The sequence below is a fragment of the Myodes glareolus genome, chromosome 17 (genome assembly GCF_982192425.1).
Source record: "Myodes glareolus chromosome 17, mMyoGla1.1, whole genome shotgun sequence".
NCBI lineage: Eukaryota > Metazoa > Chordata > Mammalia > Rodentia > Cricetidae > Myodes > Myodes glareolus.
This window is the reverse complement of record NC_142042.1, coordinates 27,580,113-27,599,458: the sequence shown is the minus strand read 5'-3', so window position 1 is coordinate 27,599,458 and position 19,346 is coordinate 27,580,113. Positions and strand designations below refer to the sequence as shown.

Here is a 19,346-nt window from a genome sequence, read left to right as displayed (position 1 = left end):
CATGTCATGCATTTTAGCTAGGCATTTCTCAGACTGGCCTGTATTGACAAATTTTGTCTGGATCCCAATTCATTGCGTCCAATCAAAGCTTATTCCTTGTTCTATACTCACCCATTCTGTTCAAGTTCCCTTTTTTTGTCTTCAATTTTGTACTAAGTTTACACTCTCCCTTGCAAGTCTGAAAGCCCAATGTGTTTCAGAATTTAGAGTACTGAGAAGCTAGGAAGTTGGTAGTGTTCATACACTGTATATCCAGTGAGAGGTGTCACCCTGTAATACAGCCAGAGAGTTCTTCAGTGGAATGAGACCGTATTCACACTAGGAAGACTTTCAGGCAGAAACAGCCTCACATCTGTCTGAGGAGGGGTTTTGTCGCTGGACACATCTGGTACAAACTTAAAAGAAAAACACTGAACTTAGGAAAAATATTTCCTCTCCAGCCATTTTGAATTTTGGAATTGCAGATAAGAAATTACAGGGTATATATAGACTTGGTTTTTAATCTGCTTTTCCTAACTCTGGTAGTGTTTGTTATCTTTTGTAAGCCCACTTATTATTGCCCACTAATTCTTCTTTAAGTATTCTTAAACCCCCCACATTCACAGCCTATCAGATTCTTCCAGACTTTTTCCTAAGACTGTGCCTGATCCCAAACTTCATTCATCTCAAATTCTGCCTTTGAGAGCCTTCCTCCTTCCTCCAGACTGAATGCTGATTAAGGGCTCTTTCTTCCCCTAATAAGAATGGCAGCTGCTGTCAGATGCTGTCTGTGTTAATGCTCCTTGCTCCATCCTTTCTTGTGTTGTTATTAGTAAAGGACGCTGCTTTCTGAGGAAGTGCTCTCCTCACTGATTAAACTCACACAGCAATCCTACAATTCTGGTCATTGACAGTACGTCAACCTACCCCAGGGAAAGAGCACATTCTGAACTTGAAGGGGAGGAAGTGCCTGAAGCTCCACATAGGAGCTCAGCATGCTATTAGAAGAGGGAGATGGATCTTCTTTCAGTGTTATCTTGACCATGGAGTCAGTCGGTAACCACCACGGGTCTCAAGAACTTCCATTGACAAGTCTTAAACTGACTAGATCTTGGTAAAGTCCCCCCTCGCCATGTGGCCTGCCTTAGCTCTTGTCCTATGCACCCCATATCTTCAGTTAAATCATCATCCTTCACTTTGAAGTATGAATATCAATTTTTTAAAAATGCCATAAGAAACCTTCTTTACTCTTCTGTAGTAAGTTGACTTCTAAGTCTGAACCTCTACTTCACTGAGTTGACCGAAAAATGAACCCCAGCCTCCTTGGGGTTTCTACACTTTCCTCCTCCACTTAGTCTACTTCACAATTCCTGGTTGATGTGTGCGTGTGTGTGTGTGTGTGTGTGGTCATCATTCTCCACACTTTGTTTTAGAAGTGGTGTCATGGCCTTGTGTAACACACATAATAAAAACCCAGAGACAGATTTGGGGTTCAAGCTGAAGGTCAGAAAAGAAAAACAGCCATGCCACTGGAAAAGTCTTACCTCTACCAAGACTGGGCGACTGCAGACTGAGCCCTGAGCCTCTGTCTCATCTCATTGTATAGTGCTAGGATTAAAGACATGTGGCTCCCTAGTACTTGGATTAAAGGTATGAATTATCACCATCTGAATCTATTTCTTTTTTTTAATTAATTAATTAAAAATTTCTGCCTCCTCCCCGCCTCCCTTTTCCCTTCCCCTCCCCCTCCCCACCTTCCCCTCCCTCTCTAGTCCTAAGAGCAGTCAGGGTTCCCTGCCCCGTGGGAAGTCCAAGGTCCTTCCCTCTCCATCCAGGTCTATAAAGGTGAGCATCCAAACAAACCAGGCTCCCACAAAGTCAGTCCATGTTGTAGAATCAAAACCCAGTGCCATTGTCCTTGGCTTCTCAGTCACCCAGACCCAAAAAGAGGAATATGGTATGTACTCACTCATAAGTGGATTCTAGTCATAATTAAAGGACATTGAGCCTATAATTCATGATCCTAGTGAAGCTAAATAAGAAGGAGAACCCAAAGAAAATCATATAGTTATCCTCCTGGATATTGGAAGTAGACAAGATTGCCAGGCAAAACTTGGGTGCACGGGGGGGGGTAGGGGGGTGGATGTAAGGGGAGATGGGTAGAGAGAAGGGAGAAGGGGAGGATTCAGGAGAGCTTGGGGGAATGGGATGGGTGGGATGGAGAAAGGGTAGATATGGGAGCAGGGAAGTAAATATCTTAATTAAGGGAGCCATTTTAGGGTTTACAAGAGACTGAATCTATTTCTGCACTGATCTTGTGTAGCCCAGGGTGGCCTTAAACCCACAGAGATCCATCTGTCTCCCAAATTCTGGGATTAAAGGTGTGTGACATTATTACCTGACCTCCAGTGGCTTAGTTTTACCCTCTGATCTTCAGGCAAGCTTTATTTACTAAAACATAAATAAAATGTTACTATAGCCTCGTCCATTTTCAGGGCCCCTCGGGCACAGTGTCGTAGCTGAGCTGTGGGCCTAGTTAGTCTTTTGCTTTCTGTGCTATCTTCCAGCCAAGAGACTCTCATGTAAGGGTGTCCCAAATGTCCCTCCAGGACTGTTGCACAGCCACTCCTTCATTGGCTGTCACCACCTTTCTGACTTGCTGTAATCTTCTTCGTCTGTGCTGAGATCCACTCACCCTCTTTCAGTTTAGAAGTACCTTGAAGGTATTCTTTTTTAAATCTCTACAAATGTTAGTACAAAGGTCTTATTTCCACCCTGCCTCTTTATTGAGGAAGTAAGCAGAGAGTCAGCGAAGAACATAGCTGGGGGCGGGGGGGGGGGGGGGTAGAGGTAGGGTGGAGGAAACTGGAAAGATGCAGGGGAAGAGGAACATAAACACACATAGCAAAACGCATCCCATCCCGGCAGAGGACGGGGAGAAGGCCTGCCTCATTTATGTCTGCAATTTCAATGTCAAAAACCTTCGCTGGCTCATCGTAGAATATTATTAAATTCTTCTAGAATGAATGACTGAGTTGGCAGGAGGGAAATACAGAAGCTGCGAAGAATTATGGCAAACTTCATGGTTGAAAGAGTATCCCGGACCAAATGCAAGGACATGAATCTTGGTTCTGATACTTACAGTTAGGTGGGCAAAGCCCTTAACTTCTCTGCCATTTTCTGCCCAATGGTTGGTGTAGGGATTCAAAGAGCATTTTCTTAGCCAGCACACAGTGAGCAACAATGTGAGTGTCAGCCAGCGCTGTCACTATTATTGTCATTGCCATTTTTTTTAATTGTCATTTAAAACTCTGATGCAGGATTCTGCTCTGGAAACAACTCTGGGGAGAATAGCTTTGACTCAATTAGAGCAAACGTTTTAATAAAGTTTTATACAGATTTCATGTCTGTGCCTCTCTCCACGGTGCCAGTCTATTGTTTTCCTCTCTCTGACATCCTCCTGTCTGTACTTCTGCACTCCCCTCCGGCCGGGACCACTTTTCTGTAGTCCTGCTTGTTCTTACGGGGTTTTTCGGCATCACGTCTTTCAGGAATACTTTTCAGCAAACCTTGGCCCTTCTTAAAAGATTCTATACAAGTAGAGTCTTTTGCTCTGTTCATATCGCTTACACAGTTTCTGCACTGACCAGTATCAGAATACTCTCTGCACAGTAAGAGACCCTTTGTATTTTCTCTCTAGTTGACATCTTAATTACTGTGCAGTTTGAAGAGGTTTTTCAGGGTAGAGATTACATTGTTCTCTCTTTGATATTTAAAATCCACACTCGTCACTCGCATACAGAAGGCGTAATTACTGAGGTTGCTGGACTTAATATTTATAATGAAACACAATAGAATTGCATTATCCGTGAAATGGAAAAATCATTGAGCAACTGAAAATATCTGTGAATAGAAAACTAGCCCTTTCCACAGCTGATATTCTTTAAGTAAATCTTTTCCACAAATTATAGATTATGATCCTTACCAGTTCCTACTGGCATATTATGTAGTCATCATTCAGGGAACCCTGTGGAGGGCCGGACCACATTCTCCATTGCTTCTAGGAACAAAGGTAGAGATTGACCTCTGTGACCTCAAGGTGTGGCGGTACACGCCTTTAGTCCTGATGCCTGGGCGGCAGAGGCAGATTGACCTCTGCGACCTCAAGGCTTGGTAGTATACGCCTTTGGTCCCAATGCCCGGGAGGCAGAGACAGGCAGATCTCTGTGAGTTCAAGGTGATGTAGCACACGCCTTTAATCCCAGCGCACGTGCTTGGTAACTCTCTACCACTGCGTCCCTGCCTACTTCCGAGGCATCACCTGGGATAATGGGCAGCGGACCAATCCAAGAGTGACACGTCAGAAGCGAGGACTATTTCCTTTATAAGGGCTGGGTTCCCCTCATTCTGGGTCTCCGCTTTGGAAGCTGATGCTCTCCCTCTCAAGAGGCATTAAAGCTTTACTGCAGAAGTATCCTAAGTGCCCCGCGTCGTTCTTGCTGGCGAGAAGGTAGCACGGGACAGAACCCTTTTAGCCTTTTATTTCCGTCTAGTTTTTTTTTCTTTTCTGGGCAGAGGGGCTGCACCATCTACTCCATCGCGGAGCAATTTGACAGCAGGTTTCTTTTGTGCAGTGTCTTACGTCTTCAGCCTCATCGTAGTTAAACCAAAGTCATCCTTGGGCCTCCATGGTTTTGCATTCTGTTAAAACATTTCTCCATGCGGCCTCCCTTAACTAGAAGTCCTTTTATCTGCTTACAGGAATATTTATCTTTCCTTATGCACATGTGTGCCCCTCGTAATGGCTATTTTTGTAATGCTGGATGTATTTCAGGCAAACAAAGTCACTGTAGTATATGTTATGGAAAAACTCAAGAGATTCTTATTTTTCATAACATAAATGCTTTACGGTGCTTCTTCCATAATATGGTTTGCTTTTGAGGTCTCTTGATCCCTTATTGTTAAAATATTTATCTTCCCCTGCATATCTATCTCCAGCCCCATGTGTTGTCCTTAGCCTGTTCACGTTATGGACCATTTATGCGCATTTATAAAGCAAATGAAGAATGCATTATAAAAGTACATGTGTCTTTCATTTTGAGCCATTTACCTGTATAGAATTTTTGTGACAAAAGGTAGCCTCTCCATGCAGGTGCAAGCACTTGTTAAAGAACCTCTTCTTGGTTGCTCCCATGTCTGCTCACTCCTGAATTCTTACCTCTACCCCATATCTGAATTCTCCCCACAGTCCCCGTAGATAACTTATGCGGCCACACAACTCCTGATCTTAGCTCTATCTTATTTATTCATTTACTTATTTGTGTTTTAATCAACCTAAATTTAATTGATTTCACCCCAACATTTTCACATATGCATTATCACTGGGTTTTGCATACTCACCAGCTATTGCCCTCTCTTGCCCTCCTGGCCCCCCAGCTGATCTGCTTTTCTACCCAAATAGTCCCACCTCTGCTCTCATGTCTAACATGGACACAAGCCTCTCTCTTCTTTCACGAATATATCCAATTACCATCCCACTACTCAGTTCTAGTCTAGCAAATCCATGTCAGCTCAACACCTGTGACAACATCTGCCTCAGCCCCCCCCCTTGTCCCCTGGGTCACCTCCTCCTCCTTTCTGTTATTCCAGCTAAGACGTATGAGCACCCTCTAGACCCATTCTCACTCTTGTCTTTAAGAAAGTAGTAAATTTTGAGAACCCTTCTTCTGCAGCAGCACCAGAAACTACTGGTTGGTCCCTCCCCTGGTCCTAGGACAGTTATGCAGCTGAACTAGGTTTTTCTAAGTCTTCCCAAGGTCTGTTTTCAGTTCTACTCTTAGACCAGCGTCACCTGGGTAGTCATCTTACTCCTCTTTATTGCCCATCTACTTGTTTTCAATACTTTCTTCCTTGCTTACTTATATTTGAGGTGAGGTCTTGCCAAATAGCCCAACCTGGCTAGCCTTAAACTTCAGCTTGGGATCCTCCTGCCTCAGAATCCCATGTGCTGGAAGGACAAATGTTTGCCGCAGTGCCTGGCTTGGGTCTTCCTAGTCTACCACCATAGTAGTTATCAACCCATCTGGTTCCCGCCTACCTATTTTCCTTGGCTTTCTTAGGTGTTAAATGCTGTGAGCTTGGGACCCTCTTTGCCATTAAATCTCCATGATGCAGCACACTGAGTGCTGCCCAGAATGCAATCAACAAGGGCTACTTAGGTGCTGCTGTCAGTTTGTAAGCTCTCCGGTATTAAACAATAAAACAAATAGAAAGACATGATCCTCAACACAAACTTGGACATTTAAAAATCTGAAAGTAGACATCTAGGATGAAGTTTTTCTCTATCAGTGCTTTATTGGCTATATTTGACCAAACAAAATTTCTCACTAAAACATAATGATGTCATACTTGTCATTACTGAATATACAATCAAAATGATAATGGCATCTTGGCCTCATGGCTACTAAGTAATCAGAAGCCTTTCTCATGACTTACCTATTTGTGTAAGTGCAAATGTGCACAAGGGTGTGTGTATCTAGAGGGTGGCAGTGGGTTTGGCAGTCCTTGTGTGATGCTGGCTGAGCAGTGACGGGGAAGGTACCTACTACACATCAGGAAGATGCAATAATGGATGCCTTGAGGGTCCGCATGCTCAGGTGCGAGTGTGGGATGTATGAGGTAGCCTGTATTACACATGTGTGCATCTCGTTCCTTAAGAATTCAAAATATTTAGGGGTGAAAATATGTTCAAATTATACCAACATTTCAGTTTATTTCTGGATTCTTTCACCGTGTTTTTCTGAGACACCTTTTTTCCCCCACACCCACTTGAACCATCTGTGTACTAGGCAAGTTGTATGAGAGGTAAAGCAGAGGGAGATCTCTGTGCTTCGCTATTGAAGGGGCTGTGATGGGAAATGACCTGCCTAAGAGTACACATCTGCATAAACAGCTAGGGGAGCCAGAACTCGATAGCACAGAAAGACAGGTCCTGAAGTTGGGTGCTCAGCACCAACACTTTGTTCCCATCCTATAAGAAGCACAGTCTGCCTGTAAAGTAGATGAAGCCCTCTACAATGGGATGCAGTATCACCACCAAATGGTAACACGTCTTAAAACTTATGCATTCTATTCCAATATAATAATAATAATATAACAATACTTGTTTAACATCAAAAAAAACTTGGGTGAATTTTATTGCATAATTTTTTAATTGAAAGTTCTTTACAATAAAGCCTTAATGTAAAACTTTTTATACGCTTACTATTAATTAAAACTAACTTATACGTTTAGGGTCACTTTCTCCCCATTTTGAGAAGCACAGAGTCTTAGGATTCGTGCTAGAATTTAAGAGGGCCCTTCTGTGTGCTTTTCTTTTAATCTGCTACAGATAATCTCCAAGGTCATTTTGGAAGTCTTTTAAATTTCAGCTCTAAGCCCACCGGGTAGCAGTTAACATGACTGAGATACTTTAGCTAGCAATGCAAAATTAAGGGCTTCCAATGTAGATTGCTGGTTTCAGAACTACCTGGCCACTTCCCTCTGAGCCCTCCCTGGAAGCCCAAACCAAGAAGTGACCCAGCTTAAGGCTTTTGTGCGGCTATACTGCAAATATGCTCAGACGACAATCTGGTCCTGCTCAAATATGAATACGAGAGGTGACTTATTTATATGCTGAAATTTCTGAACGTTTGAAAGGCCTACCATGTGTGCTGTTAAAAGGTTTTTAATTTAAAATTATTGTGTTAGATAATCAGGCTTCAAGTGACAGTGTGATTTATCACCACTAATCAAGATTCTGATCCCTCCTAGACTGCGTGTTTGTATCTGGTTTTGTTCTCTCTTACATAAATATGAGGTTTACATATAAAATTCTGACTGTGTAATATAGGGCTAATGAGTCACAGATGGACAGATCCTGGCACATTACCATCTAATAACATTTTAAACTCATATTCCACAGTAAAAACAAAAGCAAATGGTACACATCTGTTTTCCCCCTCGTGGCATTTCTGGGTTTGCGTAGAGTCGATGCTTCACACAGGGAGACGAGGACACAGGTTGCCTCAAACCTGCCCAGCCACTTCATCCCTTATCTGAGCAGAGCTGGCACAAGGGGTGAGAACTCAGGGCGCTCAACGGTGAGGACCAAAGGCTGAATCAATAGGACTGAAGCACATTTTCATGCTGCAAACCTCATTTGACTGATTTTCTTTAAAAAAAAACAAAAAAAACAAAAAAAAAAAAACAAAACAGGAAAACATCCCCAATCTCTGACCTTTGAAAAGATCCCCAATCTCTGACCTTTGCTATATGGATGTACATATTTAGCAAATGCCAAAGAGTTGCAATGTTTTTAACCCTATTTATTAGTGTGTGTGTGTATAAAATATTATATATTAGTGTTATATTAATTATATTATCTATCAATATATACACTAATATAATTAATATCCTACTAATATATTATACACATACACACTCACACACACACATCCTCAAACAAAAGGGTAGAACAGACAGAGGAAACTGAGGCCATCCATTGTTGGGCTGTCATTAACTTATATAGTAAACATGTTCTATAGTTTAAAAGGGACTAAAAGGCTCCAATTTCAAGTGTTTTTTTTTTTTTAAAAGAAATGGAGCAAAGTCAAAATTTCTCTTTCAGATTTTCCCAGTTGGTACCACTGTGAGGATAACTTGATGCCACTGGCTGCAGTCTTGGCCCCTGCAGCTCCCCTCGCCACTCTCCTTGTCTAAGGAATCCCGGGCCACTTTTCTGTTTTCAGCGGTTGTATGATCTGTCAGATTCTTTTGGAACAGTTGTGTGACAGAGCGATTACTGTGAAGTGGGACTGTGAATCACTCTGACGTGAAATGCACATTATAAGAGACAGATTTCCATCTACCTCACAAAGGTTCCTGAAACCAGGGCCAAGCCCGAGATCCATCACATGAGGACAGAGAGGAATTTTGATTTGTTGGGTAGCAACATTTATTTTATGTGGCCAACTGTTTGTTCCGACGAATACTTCCAACCTGACTATAAAACTCTGTTCACTGTTGTTGTTAATCAAAGAATTAATATGTGTGCTCTATGCATTGTATGTCCTGATTTGTAAACAGAATGCCAGTGAGTCGAATGTTGTCATAACAACATCTGTAGTTAGCTCCAGTTTGCACTAACCCTTTAAAAAGAAGATTCCAGAAATATTAAGAGCTGCAAACTGTACACAAGAATGCATATCCCATCACAGTGAGTCTGCAGCCTGGCCATTCCATGCTTTACGGAATGGCAGTTTTTCTTGGAAAAACGCTAATATGTTGAAGTGTGTTCAGAACCTCAGCAGGGAAGGGAAGTTTTATGCATGCGCCTTGGTTTTGTTTGTCTACCGGTGAGATGTCTGTGTGACGTTTTGTGTCGTGTTGTTTTGGTGTTGTGCCACGTCCATAGGGCCTGCCAGGCTTCCCCACAGTTGCTGCCCTACACAGCAATCAGATCCTCACCGTCAAGGTTTGTGAATGATATTCGCACTTACTCGGTCAGAAGCGCAATCAGCGTAAGGGTGAGCAAGAACCATCCATGGGCTTTCCCAGCTTCTTCTCCTATTGCCAACTGACGGAGTCGGGCACCTGGGACCTCAGGTGTACCAGGGAGGTCAGACCTGGTCTAAGAGAGAACCTCCTGCGCATTCATGAGGCGGATAATGAAGTTAAACATGAACAGTGACAATCAAAAGCATAACTTCCCAGGAGGGGGTCTCATATCCGAGGCTGGATTCACACATATTCCAACACTCTATGATGCTGTCCCAGCCAATCATGTAATTCTAAGGACTCTAAGCTTGGGGTGTCCATACCTGGTTCATGCCACATTATGCTGGTTGACAAATCTGACTGGATTGGAACTGGTGCTCTGTCCGCAGACTTTTTACTTAGGGTGCAGAATACAAGATGATTCTGGTTCACTCGCTTCTGGGAGTGGATGCACTAAAACACGCCCCGCCCCAACACCCAAATGATGGGGTACTAAACGTACTCGATTCTAATCAAAAGTCAGGACTCGTTCCATTTCAGGGCTGTCTTACTTCCAGAGAGGCCGAGGGTCTGTCAGACGTGTGTGCCAGTTCCCTTTTATGGTCATTATGAGTCTAACGTGTATATCTTTATTTCTTTCTCGGGGCCTTCTGACGCTTATTCCTCAACTCTCTCACCTCTGAACTTCAACCTCTGACCTCACCTGGCTGATCAGATGGTGTTTCCTAAGATCAATCATGGCTTTCTCTCTGCTGATCAGCAGCTCATTAAACGGCGGCTGATTAAGGTAGTGCTGCTTCCTGCTGGAGTCTGCGTTTTCCTCCGCGTTCAAGTACTGTCCTGGGCACTGCCGCTTTGCCTTTATCTCTTATGCATGGCGCACAGAGAAGGGGGGAGGGTTTTTGTAAATATCTCAGAATAAGGTTGTGTTTGGTGACTTATAGTATAGAAAGCCCACCTGGTTTGGTTCTTTTTTTTAAAAAAATCAAGATAACTTCAATTGCAATCAGCAGTAGACATGTTTCCCAAGCTCTCTGGCTCTGATAAATTACACACCTACTATGCAATGGAGCAGGAGTCCATTATGCTTTCTCTTTGGTTCTGTGAGCAAATATATTTCCAAACTAAAAATGCAACCACTCATTGATCAGGGTAGATGTATCCTATAGAGCATTGCCCTGAAACAGGGCTTTGTTCGGCTCTGAATACAGTAATCAACCGTGTACTCCGAGAGCCATGCTGTGGGAATGAGAGCTGCTTTGATTTTCATAGCAGCTGTTTGGCTCTCCCACAATAAATACTTGCTCCTGGCTGACAGGTAGCTTGCCAGTCGGCTTCATATTTATGGTGGCCTGGTTTCTTATGGGTAAATGTAGATTAGATAAGATGAATTTAAAATGCTGAAATGGAACCTGAATGTTAATTGCTCATGATTATTGTTGGTTCATTCCCTTCCTTCCTTCCAGGGTGACCAAGGACAAGCAGGGCCTCCAGGACCCCCAGGCCCTCCTGGTCCAAGAGGCCCACCTGGGGACACAGGAAAGGATGGTCCCCGAGGGATGCCAGGAGTACCCGTGAGTTTCTTCCTGGACTGTTGTGCTCCAATATTTTGTTTTGTGTTAAGGGGTTAAAAGGGGGGGGGAACAGGTGACAAGGGACAGTAGGGTCAAGAGTTGAGGTGAGTAGAGAAGGCTAGGGAGGTGGGATGAGAGGCAAGGGCCCTTCAGCAATATTTCACTTCATATCTGGGCCCAAGAAGAGCCAGAGACCTGAAGACGGTACCTGGATGGATCTCAGGTGAGCTTTGGGACATTCACTGTGAGAAACGCCCCATCTTGCCTGCATCTTGCCTGCCGTTGAGTATGCCACTGCCTTTTTGTGTAAAGTGGGTTATTAGCGAGAAAAATGAAGCCAACTATGGATCCTGTTTTCTCAAAGGCCCACAGTGGACACAATAAAGCCCCACATTGCTAATGGAAGGCAAGTGGAGCTTTCTAATGTTGATCCCCTGCAAACAACCTGGCTATGAGTGTTTAGGGACAACAAATTAATGACTTAAGCGCCAGAGGATATGATCATATTATCACTTGACATTTACATCTGAGACTTATCTAACAGAAGCCGTTTTTAAATGATCTAGAATAAACTAGAATTAGTTATAGCAATAACAAAAACATGGGACACCGATAAATGATATGACTTGGTCCATGCAATGCAACAATTTCAAGAAATATTTGGACAAGATGAAAAAAAAATGACTGGGTTGATATTGTAGTTCCAGGGCTAGAAATTATGATTTACTGCTGAGTTAACTTTTATTTAATAAGTTGTTCAAGTTGTTTTTATTAGTGTTGTTCTAGTTCAAAGGTAAAGATGAAAATATTTTCTAACAAAGTAGAAATATTTGAAAATAAAACCCGGGGGGGGGGGATTGAGATCAGCCATGGTTGTTAATGTTATTGTATGTTGTCTTGACATTTTTTATGCACATATTTTTGTATCGCTTTTCTAAGAATTCATCCATGTGTGAAGATACAGGGCCTTTTATCCCTTTTTGCTGGCATATTCTCCAAAGCCCCACGTTCCTTTCTGAAGGTTGTGTGTCTGCTCATTTGAAATTAGGAACAGATTCAACTGCCCATTGGGGATGCTTTCCCTGAACATTTGAAGGTGGCCAATTCCTCCTAACCCTGCCTGTTTAATGTCTGACATTTTCTTAGACTGGCGCTCCTGAGAGAGCCTTCCGTGGCTTCAGGGGATGGACAACTCTCACTGACAGTGACCAGGTCGCTGTCTTTCAATAGTCAGTTAAAAACATTTGCTGGCCGGCATGGTGGTGTGCGGCACCAGTCCTGTGATGCCAGCAACTCACGAGGCCGAGCCAGGAAGAGTGCTCTGAGTTCAAGACCAGCATGGGCAGGCTGGAGAGATGGCTCAGTAGTTCAGAGGGCTGGTTGCTCTTCTGCGGAACCCGGATTTGCATCTGAGCATCTACATGGAGGCTCACAACTGTCTGTAGCTCCACTTCCACAGGAATCCAATGCTGCCTCTTGACTTCTGAGGCCACTGAACACATACAGTGTATAGACATACATGCAGGCCAAACACATACACATAAAAGAAATATTTTTAAAGATACATTTTAAAAACCAGCATGCTGCACAGTGAGTTCTACCTGTCTAGAGAGCAGTGTGGATATCTGTTCTAAAAAGAACAAAAACAAAGACACAATAGTCCAACATGTTATTGATAGAAAAATGGCTAGGCCATTAAATATTATATATTATAGAAGAAGCAAATATATGCTAGATGTTATTATTAGAAGATAAAGATAAGGGAGCTGGGAGAAGGCTCAGTAGGTAAGTGCCGTGCAAACTTGAAGGCCAGAGTCTAAACCCCAGCATCAAGTTTATAGCCCCATCATAGGGCAGGCAGAGGCAAGAGGATGCTTGGTGCTTGCTGGCCGCCAGCCTAACCAAATCAGTGAACTTCAACTCCAGTGAAGCCCTACCTCAAAAGGCAGGCTGACTGCAACTGAGAAGACAGCAGATGCCAATGTCTGGTGATGGGAGCCTACACACAAAGCACAAATAAACTAAAGAATTCCACAGATAGTTTTGTCTTTTATAATGGCTCAGAGGAATTTTGCATATACTATCTTAACCACTAGAAAAAATTCTCAGTAGAAGTGAGACTGATGCTGGAGAGATGCTCAGCAGTCGAGCACTGGTTCCCAGCACATGGTTCACCCCTCCCTTTAACTTCTGCTCCAGAGGGTCCAGTGTGCTCCTCTGGTCCATGTGGGTACTGTGCACTTGGTGCACAAGCTTAAATGTAGGCACACACTTATGTACATAGAATAGAAATAAATACATATTTGTAAAAATGTGACCTGGAAAATATTGATTTTTGAAAGGCCAGCATCATCTATGCATATTGGAAATACAGGCACAGATCTCTATAAACCAGTAGCCAGAGGAAGTCAACATGGTGAGACAATAAAACACAATAGCAAGTTCATATTAACCTGTTCATTGTGAAACAAAGCCACACAGAACAGCAGAACATTCTCTATCAGTGTTAATAAACATGTCTGATTAATGCAAAAAAGCAAAATTCAAAATCAGCCTCTGCTCATTTTGCTACTAAATAATATGGAAAGAGGGATTCCCTGACCTGCAGTGGTTTTGTCTTTGTAGCAGCGTGAGAGCGCAGGAGGATCTAGACTAAGCTTGTGAAACTCTAAAATGTGTATAAGATACAGTCATAGGACTATCAGTTCTTTGTTATCACATTTACAGTCTATTTAATCTTTCAAAAATATGTACTTGACATTCACAGGACCAAGAAAGTATTGAGGAGAAGAAGATAGCTGAAAATTTTTAACAACTTTCTAATGACTTATCGTTATTAATTTTTTAAAGGGTGAACCAGGGAAACCAGGAGAACAAGGCTTGATGGTATGTATCTCAGTTTATTTTTTAATAAAATTAATAGAAAGCTGGGTTATTAAAAAACTATGGTCAAGTTTATGAGTGAATAATCAACCTTTTTGCATGAGCCATAGCAGGCACAGTAATTTTTGAAAGTTAGAAGAGAGCAGTCTCTGCTTATGACATGCTAAGGACCACAAGGGTTCTGTTGCTGTGAGGAGACTCAACATGACCACAACAACTCTTATGAAGAAAAGCATTTAATTGGGGCTGGCTTAAAGTTTCAGAGGCTTAGTCCATGATCATCATGGTGCATGGCAGCATGTGGTCAGACATGGTGCTGGAGAGGGAGCTGAGAACTACATTCTGATTCACACACACACACACACACAGAGAGAGAGAGAGAGAAAGAGAGAGAGAGAGAGAGAGAGAAAGTGGGAGGGAAACTGGACCTACCCTGAGGTTTCAAAGACCATCCCCAGTGACACACTTCCTCCATCAGAGCCACACCTCCTAATCCTTCTAATCCTAGCAAAGAGTTCTGAGCATTCAAATACATGAGCCTATGGGGGCCATCCTCATTCAAACCACCACAACTGGATATCCCTAGAAAAAAATACTGGGGGGAGGGTGGAGGAAGAGGGAGACAGAGAAGAGTTCCAAAGATGAGGAGAAAGAATGGTATAGCAGGTCAGAGGAGCTGACATAATACGCTTAGTATAACAGAGGTTAAATTCAGATATGTGCCAGTTAGTTCTAAAAGAAACCTGTTGGGCTGGGAAGTTAGATAGTTCAGTGGGCAAGAGCATGAAGACGTGAGTTCAGAGCCCCAGCTGGTGTTGAACCTGTAGCCCCAGGGCAGGAAGGTGAGGGGTAGGAAGACAGCTGGGACTTACACAAAAAACCCTGTGCAGTCATAGAAAGATATGGGTTTGGGTTTGGTGGGGGTTGTGTTTGTTTGTTTGTTGGTTTGTTTGTTCATTTGTTTGCTGAAGGACTCCACCCAGGGAGAAATTTGGGATTTCTACCATTCAGCAAAAGCATAGCACATGGTGAAATGCTGCTGTATGAACGTGTGTGGACACAACAGTCATGGTTCCTTGCAATTTGTTGATCCTTTGCCAGTATATATGAAAGTCACGTCAGCTTGTTGTGGCCTACAGGGTGCGTCTTCAACCCGCTCTTCCCCTAATCCTCTCTAGCTGCTATTCTAACCAGCTGAATAATTTTTTTTAACCTTATTGGGAAAAATAGGGTGATCCTTCTAGAAGTGAGCCATGATCCAGAGCATGGCTCACACCCATCTGGGATGTAGGCTGAGTGAGCCTATCAAACCTACATGTCCAATCTTGCAAACGTACAGAAGCGTAACAGCTAGCCAAAAAGTAAAGCAAACATGAGAACAGGCTTCCTGCTGCAGGAGAAGCCTTAGAGGGCAGTGCTTGGGGAAAAGTCCACCCACTGTGCCGGTGGAGCTGACTCGTGGCAGAATGAAAGCACCTGACATGGAGCCGCACCACCACACAGAAATTGTTCTATTCGCAGCCTGTAAGATAAAGATATATATTTGGTCTAGATTTTAAAAGGAAATTATAAAACATTTATCACTAGTAGCATGGTGCGGTTTCAGAATGAAAGAAGAATTCTTGGAAGAGTAGGCTATACATTTTGAAATTGTTTCAGGCACCTATAATTTCTGTCCTAGGGGCTCAGCCAAACCTTTTATTCATCCCTACATCAAAATCTACTTGGCATTCTCGGGAGCCCTTGTGCACCCCAAGGCTGTGCAGACGTATCTCTCTCTGGCTCCCCCTTTGCACTCTGGTACCTGATGCAGCACCCTAAACATATATAAACATATTCTTAACTTAAGGGGTGTTTTGGAGAACTATATTCTTGCTATCTCTGTTTGTCTATTCTCCAGGATAGAGTATATGAACAATACATAATCTCACTTTCCTTCAGTTTCTAGTTTTATTTTTATGTTCTTGGAATGCCAGAATTTGAGCCCAGGACCATACATAAGCTAAGTGCCTGCCCCACTAAGCTGTTTCCATTTCTAGTTTAAGTCATTAAATGTAAGTGTTTTGCCTAGCTCTAAATGAATTATATTGTTACCTCACTGTGCTTCTATTTCCCAACTCATATAAAAACTTCCTCAAATGCAGATAAATATTGGCCCTATTTCCTATAAACCTTTTCCCCTCTCTTTAAAGTCTTGAGATGAGTTCATGTCTCATTTTCTAGATGCAGCCAAGCAATGTAAATGAAATCACAAATGTCCCAAGGACTTGTGGGCGTAATGATCCTCTAAAGTGAATTTATAGATGATCTCTTTCAAAAATGTAAATTCTTGCTCTAAATGAGTGTTTCTTTAATATGCAAATGGGTTAAAACCTGTTGTACATCGCTGTGATTATTCACCAATGAATGTAAAGAATGTACAACCCAGACCAATAGCGAGAAAGTTTCTGTGCCCCCTGTCCCCAATCCCCATCCCAAAGACAGCTACCCTACCGTTCTGACTTGTGTCATCTTGAGTTAGCTTTGTCTGCGCTTGAATTGTACACTAATCGACTCATACAGTATGTCCACACTCGTGTCTGGACTCTTTCATTCAGCATTATATTTGTGAGATCATCTATTTCTGTTTTAATAGCCTTCACAGCTGTTCAAAAAAATAGGAGGAAGAACTTTACTTCCTCTATTACCCCGTTAAAACACCATCAATCAGAGCAGTGAATGAATGAGTGCCTGTCTGACCTTGGGCGAGTCACTTAACCCCTCGATTTCTCATCTGTACGGGAAAAATAACACTGTCTCTGCTTGCCTTAATAGCTTGACAGAGACAAATGCAATAAATTAGGGGAAATCTCTTTAAAATATGTAATGAGAACTATATGTTATTAGCACTCTTTGTCCTCTATATAGTATATGAGTATGTATTTATATAACTGATGTATGCATGAAGGTTTTTGTTGTTTTTTTTTTTTTACCTGAATCAGATTCTCATGAATCAACCTATTTTAAAATTGCTGGAGAATCTGGTTCCTTAAGAGTTCATTTCAGGATCTGTTCTTGTAAAGCAGCCTAATTTTTTAATTCATTTTCTCTGCAATCTGAACTAGTGTGTTTTATACTTGTCTGCTCACATAAAGGATCCCTGTACAAAAAGAATACTGGAAATATATTTGAATTTTTGTTTGTTTCGATTTGGTTTGGTCTGGGATTTTTGAGATCCATTTTCCTGCTTGCCATTTTCAGGCTGATGTAGAAATCGGTTTGCAACTCGGGCCGGCTTCACGCTCATGATCTGCCTGCCTGGCCTCCTACGATCTGGGATTATAGGAATGTGTCACCATGTTCAGCATTTATAGTGGGTCATTTTTATGAGACAAGAACTCTTCTACAGTTTTTATTTTGTGTGTCTCTGTGTGTGTGTGTGTGTGCGTGTGTGTGTGTGTGTGATGCTTGCTCACATGCACACATATACACAGTGTTTTCTAACCTAGAAATCCAGAAGGAAGAAGGGTGCCGTGCCTCAGTGGTGCTGGCTTGAAAGCACCTAATGTGTGATGTCATCTTTGTCCTCTGTACGGATCCATAGATTATTAGCAGTGGTTGCTGTTCTATGCATCTTGATGGATTATGAGCAGCAAGTGAAGTGCTACCATGAGATGCCCCGGAGACCACAAGAAATCCCATAGATAAGCAGTATTCCTCTTGAGGAAAGCGTCGAGCAGTGTAAGCATCCACACAGAAAGACCCCAGGACAGCTCTAGGAGAATGGTTACCGGATCGATGGCAGTACAGCGGGTCCACGCTACCGTTGACAGTACTGTCGCCTGTCTTCTATTTGTGGTCACCGAGTCTCCGTTTATCCCATCACGTCATCCACTTTTCATGGTGTGACCGCTCATCCACCAGCTCAAGCAAAGCTCAGTGAAAAGCGCCGCTCTTTTCCTCTCTGGACAGCCCCCTCCCCCGCCCCCGTTGGTTTGAAGGGCTCCGTAGTAGTGCTTGTTTAGAGGAGGGTTCTAACGATGCGCTGGGGGATCTTTATGAATTTCAAATGTCTCTGGTGGTGAAATGAGGACGCGACAAGCAACCTACAAAGCTGTTTACGAGTGTGTCAGGTAGGGATTTCGTTTCCATAATCCAGGACGGAGCGTTAGACTGCGATAACCGTCTGAAGATCAACAGGGTGCCTGATACAACAAGGGGGGGGGGGCGGGATCGGGGGAGCCTGCCAACTCAAGCAGGCCTGCTTCTCTCCAATCCCGCTCAGCATCTAGTCTGTAAATGTGACCTTCGGGCTTTCTGAGACGTGCTGGGGAGATTTTAAAAGACAGAATCTGGAACTTAAAATTTTTTCACTATATCTAAATAAAAGCAGACACCTCGTCCTGCCCCTCCCCCCCCCCCCCAACACACACTATACCATAAAACCAAACATACAGCTAAGAGCTGGTCAGAACTGGAAGTGTGCAAGGTTGAATTCTAGCACAGGTCATGTCCAGATCTGTCTTCCAAATAGTCTTTCTAAATGGTTATTGGAATCGTATTTAATGGCATCTTTGCTTTAGAGTCCCTTACTCCTTTTGTTTTCTCTGACAAGTGAAGGTGCTCTTAGCAATATGAAATATAGATGTCCTTTTTAAAAGATTTCTTATATATTTAATAGATATTATTCATTAGTAATATACTTATTAATATATTATATATGCCCTCTTCTCATATGTATCTTCATCATATGTATATGTATGATCTCATTCTATCTGCATGTACAGCTTTATTCCAGGAGTGGGATTGGATCCAACTATAGATGGTCGTGAGCCACCATGTGGTTGCTGGGAAATGAACCCAGGTCCTCTGGAAGAGCAGCCAGTGCTCTTAATCACACTGAGCCACCTCTCCAGTCCTGGATAACATTTTTAATGCCTATTAGCCCATGCCTATCTCCTAGTAATGTGAGATGTACTTCTGTATATGTGTGGCTTTTATTGGTTAATGAATAAAGCTGCTTTGGCCTATAACAGGACAGACTGGAAGAGATATATATATAGAGAGAGAGTAGGCAGAGTCAAGGAGACGTCATGTAGCTGCCAAAGGAGAAGGACATGCCAGAACCATACCAGTAGGCCACAGCCTCATGGTGATACACAGATTGATAGAAATGAGTTAATTTCAGATATAAGAGCTAGCCCATAAGAAGCCTGAGCTAATAGGCCAAAGAGTCTTGTAATTAATATCGTCCCTGCGTGACTATTTGGGTCAGAGTAGCCAGGAAATGAATGAGCAGTCTCCAACTACAACCGACTGTGCTACTTCCTGTTTGTCAACTTGTCACTGCAGGAGTGACCGGGGAAGAGGGACCCTCAGTTAAGAGAGTGCTCT

At 42.8% G+C, this 19,346-nt stretch overlaps 1 protein-coding gene across 1 annotated transcript in view; it reads left to right on the top strand.

Moving 5' to 3' along the window:
* Col25a1 (collagen type XXV alpha 1 chain) overlaps positions 1–19,346 on the top strand; it is a 398,267-nt gene that overhangs the window by 270,217 nt on the left and 108,704 nt on the right. The window contains exons 8-10 of the mRNA XM_087897573.1: positions 10,232–10,303; positions 10,983–11,090; positions 13,941–13,976. Of these exons, the coding sequence (XP_087753699.1) occupies positions 10,232–10,303; positions 10,983–11,090; positions 13,941–13,976 (216 nt within the window). The remainder of the gene's footprint in view (positions 1–10,231; positions 10,304–10,982; positions 11,091–13,940; positions 13,977–19,346) is intronic.